The 21,340-nt window shown below is 46.3% G+C and overlaps 1 protein-coding gene across 3 annotated transcripts in view; it reads left to right on the top strand.

Moving 5' to 3' along the window:
- LOC126072781 (tripartite motif-containing protein 26) overlaps positions 1 to 13,563 on the top strand; it is a 29,946-nt gene extending 16,383 nt beyond the window's left edge. The window contains exons 2-8 of one of the 3 annotated variants that reach the window (XM_049878658.1): positions 375 to 859; positions 1,032 to 1,127; positions 2,636 to 2,863; positions 6,471 to 6,493; positions 9,285 to 9,400; positions 9,658 to 9,690; positions 10,269 to 13,563. In XM_049878658.1, the coding sequence (XP_049734615.1) occupies positions 422 to 859; positions 1,032 to 1,127; positions 2,636 to 2,863; positions 6,471 to 6,493; positions 9,285 to 9,400; positions 9,658 to 9,690; positions 10,269 to 10,951 (1,617 nt within the window). In that variant the 5' untranslated portion in view covers positions 375 to 421 and the 3' untranslated portion in view covers positions 10,952 to 13,563. Of the gene's footprint in view, positions 1 to 374; positions 860 to 1,031; positions 1,128 to 2,632; positions 2,864 to 6,470; positions 6,494 to 9,284; positions 9,401 to 9,657; positions 9,691 to 10,268 lie in introns of all 3 variants that reach the window. The other 2 variants (XM_049878565.1, XM_049878467.1) reach the window with 2 other exon arrangements.
- Positions 13,564 to 21,340: the final 7,777 nt, after the last annotated feature.

Below are 21,340 nucleotides of genomic sequence, written 5' to 3'. Positions count from 1 at the left end.
TGGGCATAGGGGTTAGGATTCCAACGCATATTTTGGGAGGACACAATTCAGTCCATAACAGGCAATTTCGCAACAGATGGAAGGAGAAGGTCTTGAGGCAGGAGGGCTTTCCCACTGGCACTGTGTGGGCTGGTGGCAGCCCAGCTCTCCACTGTACCAAGCTACCCTCTTTGGGCCTCAGTTTCTTCATCTGTAAAACGAAGAGGTAGACTAGATGACCCATAAGGTCCCTTTTCACTCTGACGTTGTATGAGCCTCAATGGAGTTGATAAGTATCAATTGATTGATTGATTGCTAGAGCTGGTGGCCCTGCACTAGGCTACTACCTCTGCCCTTTTTGTTCTTGCTCTTGACCGTATGCTCTGTTGTCCAAGGAGAAGCCCCCACCAGTGAACGGAGGCTCCTTCATGCTCAGGACACCATGGCCACGTCAGCCCCACTGCGAAGTCTAGAAGAAGAGGTGACCTGCTCCATCTGCCTCGATTACCTGCGGGACCCTGTGACCATTGACTGTGGCCACGTCTTCTGCCGCAGCTGCACCACCGATGTCCGCCCCGTGGCGGGGGGACGCCCCGTCTGCCCACTCTGCAAGAAGCCCTTTAAGAAGGAGAACATCCGCCCTGTGTGGCAGCTGGCCAGCCTAGTGGAGAACATCGAGCGGCTGAAGGTGGACAAGGGCCGACAGCCGGGGGAGGGGGCCCGGGAGCAGCAGGACGCCAAGCTGTGCGAGCGTCACCAGGAGAAGCTGCACTACTACTGCGAGGATGATGGGAAGCTGCTGTGTGTGATATGCCGGGAGTCCCGGGAGCACCGGCCCCACACGGCCGTCCTCATGGAGAAGGCTGCCCAACCCCACAGGGTAAGCCCTCCTCACTCTGAGGTTCTACCTTCCTTGGGGGTTGCCCACCCTGCAGTCCATCTGAAAGTGGGCCTGGCTAAGACCCCTTGGTAGGCTGAGGACTCCAGCCTGAGTCCACCCTCCTGCCCCAGTGCCAAGCATCCACCTGTTCCCACTGCTTGTCTTCCCACAGGAAAAAATCCTGAACCACCTGACTACCCTCAGGAGAGACAGAGACAAAATTCAGAGCTTTCAGACGAAGGGAGACTCGGATATCCTGGCTGCACTGGTAAGTGAGGCTGGTGGAGAAGGCCCTGATTCACCGTGAGGAGCAGGGGGCAGGGGCAAGCAGAGACAGCGCCGGGAGAGACTTAAGGAGGAGCTCACTGGAGAGGACGAGTGTAGGTCTGGAGGCCGAGAGGCCTGCATCTTAACTCAGGCCCTGCTGGTCTGAGCTGTGTGGCCTAGGACCTGTTTTCTCATCTGACGAGTGAGTGGGCTGCCTAGGTGTCAGCTAAGGCCGTTCTTGTTCTCTGTGGGTCTCGCCTCAGCTTCAGGCCCGTGTCTGGCAGCTACTGCTGTTCTACCAGGCAGAGCCAAAGTGTGGGGAAGTGAGGAAGACCTTGCTTCATTCCTCCTCTCAAACAGTGAGAGAAAGACATCATCCCTGAGAGTGGAGGGGAGCTGGGGGGTTGAAGGGAAGGAGCTGGCTTGGGATAAGCACTGAAAGGGGAGAGCTAAGGAAGGCTTGACCAGCTGGGATACTAGCTCTGTGTCTAGTAAACCCCGGGCCCAGGCCTCTCAGTTGCCTATAGGTAGAAAACAGAGGCAGCACATCACATGCTTGATAGAAGATGGGGCAGGAGGGAAGAAACTGATAAGGTGGTTACAGTTTTCTAGGGGAGTGTCTGTCAGGGAAGTGGGCAGTGGAGGCCTGTAGTAAGTGATTAGACCCTGGGAGAGGGAGAGAGTAAAGCAGGAGATGGCCCGTGTCCAGAAGCACCCCAAGCCCATTGTGCACAGAAGCCTTCCGAGCCAACGTCAGTCGGCAGTGGGGACGGTCAGAACCCAGCCTGCACTCGGCGGGGAGCCTCAGAGACAGGAAAGGACATGGCCCCCGAGCACAGACATTCCACAGTGTCACCAAGGGAACAGGATGCAGAGCAGGGATGGGGTGCACACAGGTATTTTATACGTATTACAGGGGTGCCCAAGAGAGGGTGAGTCAGGCTTGGTTGGTATTAATCAAGGAAAGCTTTCAGGAAGTAGAGGCATACAGAGATTGATTGGTGTCCCAGAGGGAAAAGTGTCAGCTCATGAGTGAGACCTACAAAGTTCCACAAAGGCCCTGACACACATTGTTCACCCAGAACAGTAACTCGGGCTTTAGTGGCTAGAAGCTGAGTAGACCTGTCCAGCAGAGTCAGGATTCCGTCAAGCAGTGGCTGAGTGAACTTAACTCGTTCCCATAACTGTGTCTTCTTTGAGGAGAAGAGGGTGGAACGGCAGTGCCCTAAAGCTCCTCCCAACCTAAACACTACCAATAGCCAGTCATTTGCTGTTGAGTTGACTCAACTCAAGGTGACTCTACGTGTGTCAGAGTGGAACTGTGCTCCGTAGGGTTTTCAGTGGCTGCTTTTTGAAAGGAGATTGCGAGATCTGTCTTCCGTGGCACCTCTGGACAGATTCATGAATGGGGGTAACAACGAGAGAGGAGCCAGTCAATCTGTGTGCTTCTCACACCGGGTCCTGGAGGGTGAACCATCACCCCTTGTCTGCCTCCCACCCCTGCAGCAGAAGCTCCAGGACCAGAAGCAGTGCATCGTGGCCTTGTTTGAGAAGAGCCACGAGTTCCTGAGGGAGCGGGAGCAGCACCTGCTGGACCAGCTGGCGAAGCTGGAGCAGGAGCTCACGGAGGGCAGGGAGAAGTACAAGGCTAGGGGCGTCGGGGAGCTTGCCCGGCTGGCACTGGTCATCTCTGAGCTGGAAGGCAAGGCACAGCAGCCAGCTGCAGAGCTCATGCAGGTGAGAGACTTCCCTGGGGCTGGGAGCCAGGAGACACAGACAGTACGTGACCTTGGGAGAGTTGCTTCCTCTCGGGGCCTTTGTTTTCTCATCTAAACCAAACCCAAACCAGACACGCTGCTGCTGAGTCGATTCTGACTCATAGTGACCATATATAACAGAATAGAACTGCCCATTGAGTTTCCAAGGCTGTAGTTTTTATAGAAGCAGACTGCCACATCTTTCTCCCTCAGAGCCGCTGGTGGGTTTGAACCACCAACCTTCCAGTTAGTAGCCAAGTGCTTTAGCTACTCCACCACCAGAGCTCCTTTCTCATCTAAACAAGGAGATGATAATCACTTACCCTCCCACCTACCCCAGGCATCATGTGAGCGTAAAGTGGAATAACTGTTTTGGTGTCACTTTAAAATGTAAAATTTCTACAGTAAAACTTTTCAGAAAGCAAAAGGTGCTGTAGAAATGGAAGGGAAGGTTATTATGTCATCATCATCATCACCCTCCGTCCTCATCACTGCAATCATGAGCCCTTCTTCTAACAGGCCATTGGCAGACACTTCTCAAGGGAAAGCTTTTTATGGTTCTTGAGATGAAGAGTGATGTCATGGCTGTTGGGGTGGCTTAGGGAGGGTTGAGCAGAGGCTTCTCTCAAGGGCCGGGAGGGTCTGGAGGAAATGGCAGTTAGGGAAGGGAGACAGAGATGGGTGAGATTTTCTCTAGGACCGTGGAATTACCACCAGAGAAATAAGATGGAGATTAGGCAAGGGACGCTTCCTGGAGGAGGTGGCTTTGAAGCCAAGAAAGCGAGAGTCCTGGACTGGGAGACAGGTTGTCAGGTTGAAATGACACCACACCTCCTTCCTACTGGAAGTGGCTGTCTGTTGGTCTCCCCCACTTGCATGGTTTGGCATGGCTGGACCTGTCTGTCAGCAGCGGAATGACTGGGATCTCCTCCAGGAAAATGCTATCCTGGCTAGCGACAGGGCAGATTGATTGCCAGGAGGGGAGAGATGGCAAGACAAGTTCCCCCAGTGTGTTTGCAGGCACAGGGCTCGTGAAGAGGTGACCCGGACCTGTATCTCCACCATTGTGGATGCAGGCTCAGAATGAGGGCTGACAGGGATTGTAGAATTTTTATAGCCCAGCTTCCCACTGAGCAAGTCATTGAGGTCCAGGGGGCAAAAGTAGCCTCTCCCAGGTCATGGAGTGGTTCAGTAACTGAGTCAGAGCTCAAGCCCAGGGATCCTGACTCCAGGCCTCAGTGCTGTCTTTCTTCTGTTCTCTTATTTTGTCCAAAATGTTTTTTGGCCTCCCCTTTCCACCAGAAATCTTTCTGTTCCCTTGAATTTCTCTGCCAGACTCTGACAAGATCCTTTGTTGCCTTTTCCTTTGCCTCCCTGCCTTTTCCCTTCTTTGTCCGGGTGTGTATCCTTCCTTTTGCTATAGGTATGTAATTTGTGCACAGCTCAGAGAGGCACAGGGCTGAGGGTGCTGGTGGGGCTGCCCAGAGGGCGCCTTTTCCTAGTCCACCTGAAGGAGCTGTGTGGGCCAGCCGAGGCCCTGCTTTCCACATTCTCAGAGAACACTCAGACTGAAAATGTACCAGGACAGCGTGGGGAAGAGGAAGGGGGAAGAAAGTGGGCACCTGTTTAAAACCAGTACATAAAAGGTCTTTGATACTAGTGTGAGCTTTCTGTGTGTTTGTTTGGGTTTATTTTGCTGAAGGGGAACTGGACAGTAAGCTCATTAGCTATCATTAATACTTTGCCAGAGATTATTTGACTGTCAACAGACAGTAAGAATGGGACCCAGAATAGGGGCCCAGATCCAAAAGCCTGACAGGGAAATACACAGGAGCAGGAGAAGCAGCAGGACAAAAGCTGTAAAACAGAGAGGTCTTTTGATAAAGTTGACAGAAGAAGAAAGAAAGGCCTCTGGGCTGGAAGCATCAATCAGGAAGATGTTAGAGTGCCCCAAAGAGATACTGGCATTGCTCCCAGTGCAGCCCTGGACAGGCTCCACAGAGTGCGGTAGCAGGTTTGCATCTCTGCCTCTTCCATTGTTAGTAGCTGTCCACACCGTGGGATGGACAGTCTGCTTGCATAAGGATTTACAGCCTTGGAAACCCTATGGGGGTAGTCCTACTCTGTCCTATAGGGTCACCATGAGTCGGAATCAACTCCATGGCAATGGGTTTGTTTGTTTGTTTTGGGGTGGGGGTTATTATGTTGATTGTCATCTTCTTTCTGCTAGAATGTCTGCTTTACAAAGGCCAGGATTGGTGGTGTCCCTTGTTCACTGCTCTATCCCAAGTTTCTAGAACAGTTCTCGGCATATAGGAAGTACTTTGATAAATATTGTGGATGAGGTAAAGAAAAGCAAATATTAATTCATCAAGAGTGTTATGGAGGCTTTAGACTCACCAAAGAGGATCTGACTAGTATCTCACAAACGGATCATCTTCCCATTCCAGTTTGTCCCACCGCCTATCTTCCCCATCACACAAGTAGCACCATCAGTCCTCCCTCCTGCTGAAGCCATGACCCTGATTATTCTTGACCTGTATATGCAGTTGAATCTGTCACTAAAACATACCTGGAATGGGGTGCTTCTCCCTTTCTCCACTTCAGCTGCCGTAGCTCGGACCCCCTTAATCTCTCACCTGGTCCACAGCAATAGCCTCTAGACTGGCCTCCCCGCATTTACATTGCCTCCCTTAATCCATTCTCTGTAGGGCAGCTAGCTGCTGTACCACTCTCAAAAATACGGTGACTCAAACAAAACAGAAGTTTCTCTCTCAGTGATTGTCCAGAGCTGAGGAGTCTAGAGCTGTGGGGTGGCTGTCTGTTATCATTCAGGGAGCCAGGTTATTTCCATGTCATTGTTCCACTGACTCCAAGGGGTGTTGTCCTCAGCCGTGTGGTTGAAGTTGGGCTTACCACCGTGTCCAAAATATGGCCAGGGGAAAAGAAGAAGTAGAAGACAATTATCCTTTTGCGATTCCTGGGTCAGGAATTTAGTCACATGGCCACACCTAGTTGTATGTGTGAATCTGGGAAAGGTAGTCTCTTGCTGGGTGGCCATCTCCCAGTTATAACTGTAGAGGTTCTATTACTAAAAGAAAGAGAGAGTGGATCCTGGAGGATACTTAGCAGTCTCAGCCACACGTTAGGCAGATCACGTCTATCATTCTCCTACTTGAAACCCTTTGGGGGTTTTCCACTGTACATGGAACAAAATCCAAACTCCTAACCTCTGCCTATCCAGTCCTGCATGATCTGGCCCCTGTCTCCCTCACCAAGACCTTTCCCACCTTGTCTTCTTCCCACTCTTCACTTGGCCAACACCTTCTCATCCTTCAAACCTCAGTATATCTCCTCAGAGAGGTCACGTTGTTATTTTCCTCATTCCCCCCACCCCGTGTTTGCTTCTGTCACTGCGATTATTTTGTGGATGTTGTTGTTTTATATCCGATATCTCCACCAGCATGTCAGCTCCATAAGGTGGGACCATATTTATCTTATCATCTGGCCTCTAACACAGTGCTGGGTACATACGAATGAAGGGTTTAGTTGATTGACATTGATGCTTGTACTCTTTTCTCTTCCAGGACACCAGAGACTTCTTAAACAGGTAAAAGAACTTCCTTTCCAAGGTGTACCTCATTCCCCTGTGCCTATATACCCTCTCCCTTTTCTTGACCATGATCCATTTGAATTAATGGGAAGTAATAGTCACATCTATAGGAACCCTGGTGGAGGGGTGGTTAAAGCACTACTAACCAAAACGAATTAGTCGATATTCAACCGTTTCAAGAGGTGGAATATGATCAGGAACCGATGATACTGAAGGAAGAAGTCCAAGCTGCTTTGAAGGCATTGGCGAAAAACAAGGCTCCAGGAACTGATGGAATATCAATTGAGATGTTTCCACAAACAGATGCAGCACTGAAGGTGCTCACCCACCTATGCCAAGAAATATGGAAGACAGCTTCCTGGCCAACTGACTGGAAGAGATCTATATTTATGCCTATTCCCAAGAAAGGTGATCCAACCGAATGTGGAAATTATAGAACAATATCATTAATATCATAGGCAAGCAAAATTTTGCTGAAGATCATTCAAAAGCGCCTGCAGCACTATATCGACAGGGAACTGCCAGAAATTCAGGCCGGTTTCATAAGAGGACGTGGAACCAGGGATATCATTGCTGATGTCAGATGGATCCTGGCTGAATGCAGAGAATACCAGAAGGATGTTTACCTGTGTTTTATTGACTATGCAAAGGCATTCGACTGTGTGCATCATAACAAACTATGGATAACGTTGAGAAGAATAGGAATTCCAGAACGCTTAATTGTGCTCATGAGGAACCTTTACATAGATCAAGAGGTAGTTGTTCGGACAGAACAAGGGGATACTGATTGGTTTAAAGTCAGGAAAAGTGTGTGTCAGGGCTGTATTCTTTCACCATACCTATTTAATCTGTATGCTGAACAAATAATCCGAGAAGCTGGACTATATGAAGAAGAACGGGGCATGAGGATTGGAGGAAGACTCATTAACAACCTGCGTTATGCAGATGACACAACCTTGCTTGCTGAAAGTGAAGAGGACTTGAAGCACTTACTAATGAAGATCAAAGACCACAGCCTTCAGTATGGATTACACCTCAACATAAAGAAAACAAAAATCCTCACAACTGGACCAATGAACAACATCATGATAAACGGAGAAAAGATTGAAGTTGTCAAGGATTACATTTTACTTGGGTCCACAATCAACAGCCATGGAAGCGGCAGTCAAGAAATCAGAAGACGCATTGCATTGGGTAAATCTGCTGCAAAGGACCTCTTCAAAGTGTTGAAGAGCAAAGGCGTTACCCTGAAGAGTAAGGTGTGCCTGACCCAAGCCATGGTATTTTCAATGGCATCGTATGCATGTGAAAGCTGGACAATGAATAAGGAAGACCGAAGAAGAGTTGACGCCTTTGAATTGTGGTGTTGGCGAAGAATATTGAATATACCATGGACTGCCAAAAGAACGAACAAATATGTCTTGGAAAAAGTGCAGCCAGAGCGCTCCTTAGAGGCGAGGATGGCAAGACTGTGTCTTACATACTTTGAAGATGTTGTCAGGAGGGATCAGTCCCTGGAGAAGGACATCATACTTGGCAGAGCACAGGGTCAGCGGAAAAGAGGAAGACCCTCAACGAGGTGGATTGACACAGTGGCTGCAACAGTGAGCTCAAGCATAACAACGATTGTAAAGATGGCGCAGGACCGGGCAGTGTTTCGTTCTGTTGTGCATAGGGTCGCTATGAGTAGGAACTGACTCAACGGCACCTGACAACAACAACAACCAAAACATTCGAACCCACCAGCCGCTCCAGAGAAAGATGTGGCAATCTGATTCCGTAAAGATTTACAGCCTTGGAAACACTATGGGGCAGTTCTACCTTGTCCTATAAGGTCACTATGAGTTGGAATCAACACGGTGGCACACAACAAGCAACAATATTTGTGGTAACCAGTTGTTCTCAGATGGACTCTGAATCATGGCGACTCCATGTGTGTCAGAGTAGAGCTGTGCGTCATAGAGTTTTCAGTGGCTGATTTTCTGGAATAAGATTGCCAGGCTTTTCTTCTGAGGTGCCTTAACCATTTGCACCACCCAGAGACTCCATATTTATAGTCAGTGTAAACAGAAGCTCTGCCTAGACTCCATGGAGTCCAAATGTGCTATGCCCACAAGAAAAGTTATTTGAGAATTTTATAGAATTTAAAAAAAAGATGAAATCATTGCTAAGGTTTTCCTGCTTCTTAAATTTTGCAATGTCTGTTGTATTCTCAGAGCCCTGGTGGTGTAGTGGTTAAGAGCTCGGCTGCTAACCAAAAGGTCAGCAGTTCAAATCCACCAGGTGCTCCCTGGAAACCCTACGGGACAGTTCTACTCTGTCCTATTGGGTCAGTATGAGTCGGAATCAACGTGACAGCAATGAGAATAGTGATGCCAGAGATACCCTCACCCCAGGGTTCATCCTGATGCCCTTCCCCCTTTCCTGCTGGGAAATAAAACCACATCCTTTGAGAACTGAAGACTTGCTCTCCACCTGAGCAAGTTCCTGTGCAATCCCAGCTCCTTGGCCCACTGTCCTTGTTTAGGGTGGGACAGGGTGGAGAGGGTAGACACATACCTTAGTAGACAGTAGCGCTCTGGACATGGAGTCAGCCGATGGTCATAAGTCCTGGCTCTGCTCCGTTTCAGCCTTGAGCAGCTCACTTGGTGTCTCTGAGCCCCAATTTTCGCCTCTGTTGATTGGGGATAATCGCACCTTTCCCATCCCCTTCACACAATTGTCATGAGGATCAAAAGAGGAAAGTATGACACTAAGTAACAGGTTGTTATGTCTGTCATCCTGTCAGGTATCCACGTAAGAAGTTCTGGATTGGGAAACCCATCGCCCGGGTAGTTAAAAAAAGAACTGGAGAATTCTCAGATAAACTTCTCTCTCTGCAGCGAGGCCTGAGAGAATTCCAAGGTGAGGGTTGGCGGGAGCGCTGGGTTGGAGTCCAGAGCTGGAGTACCACTTTGAGAGAGGCACCCTGGCTCCTGACTGTCTTAGCCTCCAACCTCACTCTTCCGAGGTCTCCTCGCAGTTTTCTCTTTTCTTCTTAGAGTCTCAGGGATTGAGTCCTGTCACGAAACTAATACTCCCTGAGTAAAATGTGGGTCCGTACATTTGCTGGGCTTGAGAGTCATTGCTCTCCTTTTTTTTTTTCCTCCCTCTCTCCCCAGGGAAGCTGCTGAGAGACCTGGAATATAAGACAGGTGAGTTTTCTAGGGTTATTCCCAGATTTACCTCACATGAAGAATACTCTCCCTGTGGACATTCTGACCTCCGCCCCGCTGGCTGCCCCTGGATAGCCCCTTCTCTTATGCAACGGGGAGAATTTCCTAGCTGCAAACCCGAATCCCTCCCCTTGCATTTTCTGACCAATCGGCTAGTGAGCAGTCTGAGGCCTCCACTTGATAGTCTAACTCCATTCCTGCCCCACAGTTAGTTATTCTATTTGCGCAGATCTTACCACCCAGCCCTTTTCCCTGTGGCTGAGTTCCTTCTCAGCTGCCTGACCCTGTGGATCCTGTATTCAGAGCAAACAACAATGGCAACCTAAGGCCAGAGGCCATGTCTGCACCAGTCCCTCGGCTGTGCTCCCTCTCGGCCTGGCCTTTGGGTTTTGCACGGCATGCCTCTAGGGGCACCATTCATGTAGACCAAGATGGGATAGCGCCCCCTGCTTTGTGCAGTGTGGCAACCAGCCTGCTAGGAAAGCCATGGACACCATGCAGCCAGGTGGTGCCTTTCTAAACCACCGACACTTTTTCCTCTTCCTTTGTCCCCACAGTGAGCGTCACCCTAGACCCACAGTCTGCCAGCGGGTACCTTTTGCTGTCAGAAGACTGGAAGTGCGTGACCTACAGCAACCTGTACCGGAGTAACTACCTGTACCCCCAGCAGTTTGACTGTGAACCTGGAGTGCTGGGCAGTAAGGGCTTCACCTGGGGCAAAGTCTACTGGGAAGTGGAGGTGGAGCGGGAGGGCTGGTCTGAGGAAGAAGAGGAGGGGGCCGAGGAGGAAGAAGGGGAAGAGGAGGAGGAGGAAGAGGAGGCTGGCTATGGAGATGGATACGACGAATGGGAAACAACGGATGAGGACGAGGAATCATTGGGGGATGAAGAGGAAGAAGAGGAAGAGGAGGAGGAAGTTCTGGAAAGCTGCATGGTGGGGGTGGCCAGAGACTCCATGAAGAGGAAGGGTGACCTCTCCCTGCGGCCGGAGGATGGCGTATGGGCGCTACGCCTCTCCTCCGCAGGCATCTGGGCCAATACCGACCCTGAGGCTGAGCTCTTCCCCGCACTGCGGCCTCGGAGAGTAGGCATCGCCCTGGATTATGAGGGGGGCACCGTGACTTTCACCAATGCAGAGTCGCAGGAACTCATCTATACCTTCACTGCCACCTTCACCCGGCGCCTAGTCCCCTTCCTATGGCTCAAGTGGCCTGGAACGCGCCTCCTCCTAAGGCCGTGAGCCATGATGCCTGCGCTGACCCCACAGCCACAGATGCTTTGAATCTAGGGATTTCCAGGACTCTGCGACCTTGAGGGACAGGGGTGGGGTGGGGAGGATGTGCTGGCCAGAGCACCTGGAGCAGGGGAGAAGAGGGACCCATATCCACTGCCAACCCTTCCTGTCGCTGTGGCACCTCTGAGACTACACTCAGTGCTCTTGCTCCATCTGTGCTGCCTCTCTCTGGCTCTTCTCGCACCTTCTGTGGGTTTCCTGTGGGAAACATCTGACCCTAAAACCCATGAGGTTTCCTTGTCCCGTCTCATCACTGCCTTTGACCCATCTCTGCAGTCTTTGTTAACTAAGGGGCCGAGGCCGTGTTCTTGCCCAGGGTGGCATCCCCTGCCAGCTGGCCCTTGGAGAATACTAGTTGATGATTACACTTGGCTATTTCACTGTCCTCAAATCTCACAGGGTCCCTTTGCCCAAGTCTACTCTGCTACCTGCTCTCCCTAGCATTTTAAGCAGACCTGCCCCTGCCCCTGCCCCAACTCAGAGTTGAACACACATGAAAGTGCTAAAAATGAGTTGATTGAAACTCCACTGAGGCATCCCAGGCCATTTGGAGCACCAGTGGAAATCATTTCGTGAGGTCCAGAGTGGAGCCCAGACCTCTTGGGACTAGGGCTGAGCATATATGGGTTCCATGACTAAGGAGGTGGCCCTCCCCAGAACCATCTGTGGTCTTAAGGGGAAGGAGCTGGGTACAGGTGGCATTGGGGCAACAGTTGTGATCATTGCTCAATAAATTTTCTCTGTGGATTGGTCCCCTCTGTGGAGGGAAGTTTTTAAAAGGATCCTAAATCTCTGGTTCTTGATCAATCCATCTAAAAACATCAGGGCGAACCTCCACTACCTGTCTTGGAAGCTTACCACCTCTCTGATCCATTTCTCCAATAGGATATTAAGCTTCTGTCACTGGCCCAACTCAACACCCAGGTTTCATCTTCCTAGGAGAGGACCTGGGGATGGGAAGATGAGGCTGTGTGGGGAGAGGAAAGGAAGGCAGCAGGAGTCCACGACGAGGCCACCAGGGCCTCACATCAAGAGAGGGATTAAGATATCTCATTGCCCACAGGCCCAACCCATCTTCAGCCTCCTTGGTCCAGGCTTCCCCTAGCCCTGCCACCCTCATGCCTGCAGTTCACCACACAAGCTCCTGCTCCAGCCAGACTGATCTCACGATCTTTGTCCTCTCCGTTACCCACTGCAAGCTTCCCTGCTCTGCCAGGCCCCTGCTTATCCAAGCTTTAACCCCTCCCGCTGCTCTAAGAGACTGTTTGCAGCAGCTGTGAATCTCTGAGCCGTTGTCTTGAATATGCTCATGTTGTACATATCACACGCTGCCTGAGTCACTAGTACATCTAATTTCCACAGCTAGTTTTGTAAGCTCCTTGAGGGCAGATACCATACATTTCTCTTGTATCCTCCATGGCACCTAGAGTAGTGCTGGGCACAGAGTAGGTGCTTAATAAAATCTTATTGAATGACCAGCCTGGGTTATATATACTTTATTATAACTCAAATATCACTAGACCTTCCCAGTATGTGGCTACAATGAGGCCCTATTGATAGCTGTAGCCCAGGGCTCTTTTTCCTTGTCTCTGCACCCTTTTGGACTCTGATTTTGCCTTCTGTCATCTGCTTGCACACATGCTGCCATTTCTGGAAGTCCTCAAAGAGGAGCCTTCCATGGGATCACAGACCAGCCACAGCTGTGGCTCTACTTTGCTCTTCTCCTGCAATGGTTCCCCTGAGCAGAGGCCCAGCATCTGTGGAGTGTGATGGCGTTGCTGTGAGAAAGGTGACAGCCAGCACAGTGCAATCCAAGCCTTCCCTCAGAAAATAAGCAGTACCCTACAGAGTCAGCCTTCCCTCCTAAGACATTCAGCCATATAAAAATTTCTTCCGATTTTTTAAAATTACGGGTACAGTTATGTGTCACATAATGTCCGTTCGAGCAATGTCTGACTGCATATATGTCCCTCATTCTGTAAGGTTACAATAGAGTTCAGAAATCCCAATCGGACAATGGTATGTAGCGGACGTAATCCTATGTAGCGAATGCAAGTTTCTGTACACAACACATCCATCTCATGTCTATCGTATACAAAGTGATTGTGCTGCCAGGCATATAATGGCACATTACATATGTAAGCTTGATTATTGTTGGTACCGTCGAGTTGGTTCCAACTCATAGTTACCTCACGTACAACAGAACAAAACACTGCCTGGTCCTGTGCCATCCTCACAATCGTTATGCTTGAGCCTGTTGTAGCCACTGTGTCATTCCATCTCGCTGAAGATGTTCCTGTATTTCACTGACCCTGTACCAAGCATGACATCCTTCTCCAGGGACTGGTCCCTTCTGATAACATGTCCAGAGTACTTGAGATGAAGTGCTTCTAATGAGCATTCTGTCTTCTTCCAAGACAGATTTGTTTGTTCTTCTGGAAGTCCATGGTATATTTGATATTCTTCTCCAACACTATAATTCAAAGGCGTCAATTCTTCAGTCTTCCTTATTCACTGCCCAGTGTTCTCATGCCTATGAGGCAATTGAAAACATCATGGTTTGGGTCAGGCACACCTTAGTCCTTAAAATGACATCTTTGCTTTTTAATACTTTAAGGAGGTCTTTTGCAGCAGATTTGCCCAGTGTGGCACGCCCTTTGATTTCTTGACTGCTGCTTCCATGGGCATGGATTGTGGATCTAAGTAAAATGAAATCCTTGACAATTTCAATATTTTCTCTGTTTATCATGATGTTGCTTATTGGTCCAGTTGTGAGGATTTTTAGTTTTTTTACTGTTGAGGTGTAATCCATACTGAAGGCTGTGGCCTTTGATCTTCATCAGTAAGTGCTTCAAGTCCTCTTCACTTTAAGCAAGCAAGGTTGTATCATCTGCATATCACAGGTAGTTAATGAGTCTTCTTCCTCCAATCCTGATGCCACGTTCTTCACACAGTCCAGCTTCTCGGATTATTTGCTCAGCATACAGATTGAGTGACTATGGTAAAAGGATACAACCCTGACCCACAGCATTCTTAACTTTAAACCACACAGTGTCCCATTGTTCTGCTCGAATGACTGCCTCTTGGCCTGTGTGCAGGTTCCTCATGAGCACAATTAAATGTTCTGAAAGTCCCATTCTTCACAGTGTTATCCATAATTTGTTATGATCCACACAGTCGAATGCCTTTGCATAGTCAATTTTACACAGGTAAACATCTTTCTGGTTTCTCTGCTTTCAGCCAAGGTCCATCTGACATCAGCAGTGATATCCCTCATTCCACATCCTCTTCTGAATCTGGTTTGAACTTCTGGCAGTTCCCTGTCGATATATTGCTGCAACCGCTTTTGAATGATCTTAAGTGAAATTTTACTTGCATGTGATATTAATGATATTGTTTGATAATTTCCGCATTCGGTTGAATCACCTTCTCTGGAATGGGTACAAATATGGGTCTCTTCCAGTTGGTTGGTCAGGTAACTCTCTTCCAAATTTCTTGGCATAGACAAGTGAGCACTTCCAACTCTGTATCTTGAAACATCTCAGTTGGTATTCTATCAATTCCTGGAGTCTTGTATTTTTCCAGTGCCTTCAATGCAACTTGGACCTCTTCCTCCAGTACCATCAGTTCTTGATCATGTGCTACCTCCTGAAATGGTTGAACATTGACGAATTCTTTTTGGTATAATGACTCTGTGTATCCCTTCCATCTTTTTTTTTTTTTTTTTTTTTTGCTTCCTGCATCATTTAATATTTTCCCCATAGAATGTTTCAGTATTGCAATTGGAGGCTTAAATTTTTTCTTCAGTTCTTTCAGCTTGAGAAATGCCAAGCATATTCTTCCTTTTTGGTTTTCTATTTCCAGGTAGTTTATGTCTTGATAATCATAATAAATGCCTATGTTACTGGCCTATTATGTACTGTACTTTTTATCATTACTTTAATGTGAACTTTCCCACTTTACAAATAAAAAGTTTACCATATAACAGTCTATGCCTCGACTCGTAGGCAGCAGCATCCAATCTTGCATATTGTGCTTTTCCTGAGTGTTGTAGCGGTATCGCTCTATTTAATTTAACGCATATATTACCTTGCCAGATACATTAGCTGAAATACAATACTGTGTGTATACAGTATCTTCGCTATGTAGTCAATAGAGGTACACTACAGTATCCTATATAGCTTTGCTAAGTATATGATACGGTGTTCGCACAATGTCCAGTCACGTAACATCCTACTTCACAGAAGGTATCATGGATGTTAAGCAACACGACTGTATTTTAATTGCTGTCTTGCAGATGGAAATAAGAAGTACCTCTTAAGGTTCCACTAGTGGCAATGAGTGTATTTCCTCCCTATACTTCATTTGTGGACTCATTTAAGATATCTCTCTCTTTTTTTTTTAAGTTGTTGGTTTTTATAAGCACATATGGTGAAATATTTTTATAATGTTTATTGCTAAAGAAAAATGAAACAATTCTTTGCCCGTTTCTCCCATTGTTGTTTCCTGAGGCCTATTTCACCCTTTTTTCAGACTATTTTGGTGTTTACCTCCATTTTCCTAAACAGCATGGATGTGTTGCCCCTTGACTTTTCAGGGTGGAGCATTACCCTCTGACTACGCACTGTGGAGGAAGTGTTCTCCCACACATTTTCTTCCCATCCATCACCATTTTTTCAATGTGGCTTTATTTTGGTTAGATAAGTATTCAGTATATTCATTACTATATTTACATAAAACTTACTTACAGCTGGGCCATATGGTAAATTGTGATTACTTTTCTTTCCTGTGGAACTTTTTGTCTTCACTAAAGTTAATAATTCTCTTAATTTTTCTTTTACTTCATTTCCTGCATTCTTCTTATTAATTAAACCCCAAACTCTTCAGCAGATGTAAGAATCTCAAGATGTTCAGTCAGTAAGTACTTTTTCACTTTTGTCTGTCCTACAGCTCCTGACTTCCTCACCTGCGACCTCCAGTCTGGATAGTTGCTCCCTCATCTCATCTGTGCACAGCTTCCTGGATCTCCCTTCACCATCGTGGTGGGAATTCTGAATTGGTTCTCATATTTTTCCTGTGTTTTCCACTTCTTAATTTACTTCTTAATTTTGGTGAAATACATCCTCCAGTAGCTTCCTGAAATGTGATGCACGGAAGATGAATTTTTGAAATCTTGAATATCTGGAAATGTCCTTATTCTACCTTCATACTTACTTCATAGACTCACCAGGTATAGAATTCTTGGTTGGAAATAAGTTTCGTTCAGAATTACAAAGACATTTGCTTCACTGTTTTCTTGTGTCCATTGTTGCTGTTCAGAATTCTCTTGGCACCCTGATTCCTGATCCTTTGTATGTGGCCTGTTTTGTTTTCCTTCTGGAAGCTTACCTGTGTCCCTAAAACCCAAAAGCCAAACCCATTGCTGTTGAGTTGATTGTGACTCATAGCAAGCCTACAGGACAGAATAGAACTATCCTACAGGGTTTCCAGAGAGCAGCTGGTGGATTGGAACTGCCGACCTTTTGGTTAGCACCCAAGCTGCTAACCACTGTGCCACCAGGGCTCCAACTGTGTCCCTACTGATCTTAAATTTTTTAATGATATGCCTTTGTATGTTTTTTCTGCCCACATTGTGCTGATTAACTGAGTGGGCCCTTTCATTTTAGAAATGCATAACCTTCAGTTCTGGGAAATTTTATTGTGTTATTTCTTGATTTTTCTCTTCTCTACTTTCTCTGTTCTCTCAGATTTATTATCTCCACCTTTATATATCTCCCGAATCCATTTATTGAGTACCTGTAATGTGCCAGGATGTTTCTAGGTTGCAGTAGTGATAGGTAAGCAAAGTCCGTGCACTCGTGGATTTACATTCTAGTAGAAAAAAAAAGGGTGGCAGATAATGCATAAAAATAATAAAATAGAAATAAACACTGTGCAGAGCATTAAAATAAGGTTATGACAAAGTGACAGGGTGTCTATAATACATGATCAGAAAAAGGTTCTCTAAGATGGTGACATTAAAGCTGAAATCTGAATATTGAGAAGGAAAGCCTAAGGAGAAAACACATCAACCAACAGGAACTTCAAAGCTAGGTACAGGAGGACAGTGTGACTTGAGTACGGCTGTGGGAGAGAGGTAGAGATGATAGTGGAGCAATAAGCAGAGACAGAATTTACATGGGGACTTGTGGACCATGCTAAGAAGTTTGAATTCTTTTCTAAGTGCGGTGGGAAGCTATTGAAGCATTACAAGCAAAAGAGTAAAGATTCAACCCAATAAATCAAATATTGACTGAGCATCTGTTCTGTGCCAGGCATAGTTCTCATCATTTGGCAGGCATTGGTTTATAAAAAATCCCTTCCCTCAAGCAGCCTACATTTTAGAAGGAGAGACAGGGAATAAAAATAAGCATAGCAAATACAAAATATGCAGTATGATTCTCCTTTATCTGTTGGTGGTGGTGTTAGGTGCCATCGAGTTGCTTCCGACTCATATGACCCTATGTACCACAGAACGAAACACTGCTCAATCCTGCACCATGCTCACTATTGTTGTTATACTTAAGCCCATTGTTGCAGCCACTGTGTCACTTCATCTAAAGGAGGGTCTTCCTCTTTTCCACTGAACCCTGCACTTCACCAAGCATGCTGTTCTTCTCCAGGGACTGATCCTTCCTGACAACATGTCCAAAGTATGTAAAATGCAGTCTCACCATCCTTGCTTCTAAGGAGTATTCTGGTTGTACTTCTTCCAAGACAGATTTGTTCATTCTTTTGGCAGTCCATGGTATATTCAATATTCTCCACCAACACCAGAATTCAAAGGTGTCAGTTCTTCTTCGGTCTTGCTTATTCATTGTCTAGCTTTCACATGCGTATGATGCAATTGAAAATACCATGACTTGGGTCAGTCGCACTTTAGCCTTCAGGGTGACATCTTTGCTTTTCAACACTTTAAAGAGGTCCTTTGTCGCAGATTTGCCCAATGCAGTGCATCATTTGATTTCTTGACTGCTGTTTCCATAGGTGTTGATTGTGGATCCAGGTAAAATGAAATCCTTGACAACTTCAATGTTTTCTCCGTTTATCATAATGTTGCTTTTTAGTCCAGTTGTGAGGATTTTTGTTTTCTTTATGTTGAGGTGTACTCCATACTGAAGGCTGTAGCCTTTGATCTTCATCAGTAAATGCTTCAAGTCCTCTTCACTTTCAGCAAGCAAGGTTGTGTCATCTGCATAACGCAGGTTGTTAATGAGTCTTCCTCCAATCCTCATGCCCCGTTCTTCTTCATATAGTCCAGCTTGTTGGATTATTTGCCCAGCATACAGATTGAATAGGTGTGGTGGAAGGATACAACCCTGACACACACCTTTTCTGACTTTAAACCACGCAGTATTCCCTTGTTCTGTTTGAACAACTGTCTCTTAATCTATGTACAGGTTCCTCATAAGCATGATTAAGTATTCTGGAATTCCCATTCTTCGCAATGTTATCCATAATTTGTTATGATCCACATAGTGGAATACCGTTGCATAGTCAATAAAACATAGGTAAACACCCTTCTGGAATTCTCTGCTTCCAGCCAGGATCCATCTGACATCAGCAATGATACTCCTGGTTCCAAGTCCTCTTCTGAATCCAGCCTGAAATTCTGGCAGTTCCCTATCTCTGTACTGCGGCAGGTGCTTTTGAATGACCGTCAGCAAAATTTTACATGAATGTGATATTGATGATATTGTTTGATAATTTCCGCATTTGGTTGGATCACCTTTCTTGGAAATAGGCATATATACGGATCTCTTCCAGTCGGTTGGCCAGGAAGCTGTCTTCCAAATTTCTTTGCATAGACAAGTGAGCACCTCCAGTGCTGCAACTGTTTGATAAAACATCTCAATCAATATTCTATCAATTCCTAGAGCCTTGCTTTACACCAATGCCTTCAGTGCAGCTTGGACTTCTTCCTTCAGTACCATCGGTTCCTGATCATATGCTACCTCTTGAAACGGTTGAATGTCGACCAATCCTTTTTTGTATAATGACTCTGTGTATTCCTTCCATCTCTTTTGATGCTTCCCACATCATTTACTATTTTCCCCATAGAATCCTTCACTATTGCAACTCAAGGCTTGAATTTTTTCTTCAGTTCTTTCAACTTGAGAAATGCCGAGCATGTTCTTCCCTTTTGGTTTTCTATCTCCAGCTCTTTGCACATGTCATTATAATACTTTGTCTTCTCGAGCCACCCTTTGAAATCTTCTGTCATTTCTTTTACTTCATCATTTCTTCCTTTTGCCTTAGCTACTTGACATTCAAGAACAAGTTTCAGAGTCGCTTCTGACATCCATTTTGATCTTTTCTTTCTTTCTTGTCTTTTTATTGACCTCTTGCTTTCTTCATGTATGATATCCATGATGTCATTCCACAACTCATCTGGTCTTTGGTCATTAGTGTTCAACGCATCAAATCTATTCTTGAAATGGTCTCTAAATTCGGGTGGGATATACTCAAGGTCCTTGAAACTCAAGCTCCTTGGAAACTCTATGGGGAAGTTCTACTCTGTCCTACAGGGTCGCTATGAGTCGGAATCGACTCGAGGGCACTGGGTACTGGGTTTTGTATACTCAAGGTCATACTTTGGCTCTCGTCAACTTGTTCTAATTTTCTTCAGTTTCAACTTGAACTTGCATATGAGCAATTGATGGTCCGTTCTGCAGTCAGCCCCTGGCCTTGTTCTAACTGATGATATTGCACTTTTCCATCGTCTCTTTCCACAGATATAGTCAACTTGATTCCTGTGTATTCCATCTGGTGAGGTCCATGTGTATAGCCGCCATTTATGTTGATGAAAAAAAGTATTTGCAATGAAGTCTTTGGTTTTGCAAAATTCTATCATGTGATCTCTGGTGTGGTTTCTATCACCAAGGCTCTATTTTCTAACTACTGATCCTTCTTCTCTGTTTCCCACTTTCACGTTCCAGTCTCCAGTAATTATCAATGCATCTTGATTGCATGTTTGATCAATTTCAGACTGCAGAAGTTGGTAAAAAATCTTCAGTTTCTTAATCTTTGGCCTTGGTGGTTGGAGCAAAAATTTGAATAATAGTCATATTAACTAGTCTTCCTTGTAGGCATATGGATGGATATTATCCTATCACTGACAGTGTTGTACTTCAGGATAGGTCTTGAAATGTTCTTTTTGATAATGAATACAATGCCATTCCTCTTCAAATTGTCATTCCTGGTGTCATGGATTGAATTATGTCCCCCCAAAAATGTGTGTATCAGCTTGGTTAGGCTGTGATCCCCTGTATTGTGTGGTTGTCCTCCATTTTGTGATTGTAATTTTATGTTGAGAGGATTAGGGTAGGAATGTAACACCACCCGTACTCAGGTCACCTCCCTGATCCAAGGTAAAGTCAGTTTCCATGGGGTGTGGCCTGCACCCCCTTTTATCTCTCAAGAGATAAAAGGAAAGGGAAGCAAGAAGAGAGTTGGGGACCTCATACAGCCAAGAAAGCAGCACCAGGAGCAGAGCATGTCCTTTGGACCTGGGGCTTCTGCACCTGAGAAGCTCCTTGACCATGGGAGGTTGAGGACAAGGACCTTCTTTCAGAGCTAACAGAGAGAGAAAGCCCTCCCCTGGAGCTGACGCCTTGAATTTGGACTTTAGCCTACTTTACTGTGAGGAAATAAATTTCTCGTTGTTAAAGCCATCCACTTGTATTTCTGTTGTGGCAGCACTAGATGACTAAACACCCGGCATAGTAAAGCATTTGTTTGTCTGATTCAGAATGGCCAATACTAGTTCATTTCAGCTCACTAATGCCTAGGATATCAATGTTTATGCATTGCATTTCATTTTTTTGATGATTTCCAATTTTCCTAGATTCATACTTTGTGGATTCCATGTTCCAATTATTAATAGATGTTTGCAGCTGTTTCTTCTCATTTTGAGTCATGCCATATCAGCAAATGAAGGTCCTGAAAGCTTGACTCCATCCACATCATTAAGCTCGACTCTACTTTGAGGAGGCAGCTCCTCCCCAGTTGTCTTTTGAGTGACTTCAAACCTGGGGGGCTCATATACCGGCACTGTATCAGACAATGTTCTGCTGCTATTCATAAAGTTTTCACTGGCTGATTCTTTTCAGAAGTAGACTGCCAGGTACTTCTTCCTAATCTGTCTTAGTCTGGAAGCTCAGGTGAAACCTGTCTGCCATGGGTGACCCTGCTGGTATCTGAATACCAGTAGCATAGCTCCCAGCATCACAGCAACATGCAAGCCCCTATAGTAAGACAAACCCACAGACATGTGGGGGTAATCTTGGTTATCTA

Source organism: Elephas maximus, chromosome 1 (genome assembly GCF_024166365.1).
Source record: "Elephas maximus indicus isolate mEleMax1 chromosome 1, mEleMax1 primary haplotype, whole genome shotgun sequence".
NCBI lineage: Eukaryota > Metazoa > Chordata > Mammalia > Proboscidea > Elephantidae > Elephas > Elephas maximus.
This window is presented reverse-complemented; position numbering and strand designations above follow the sequence as displayed.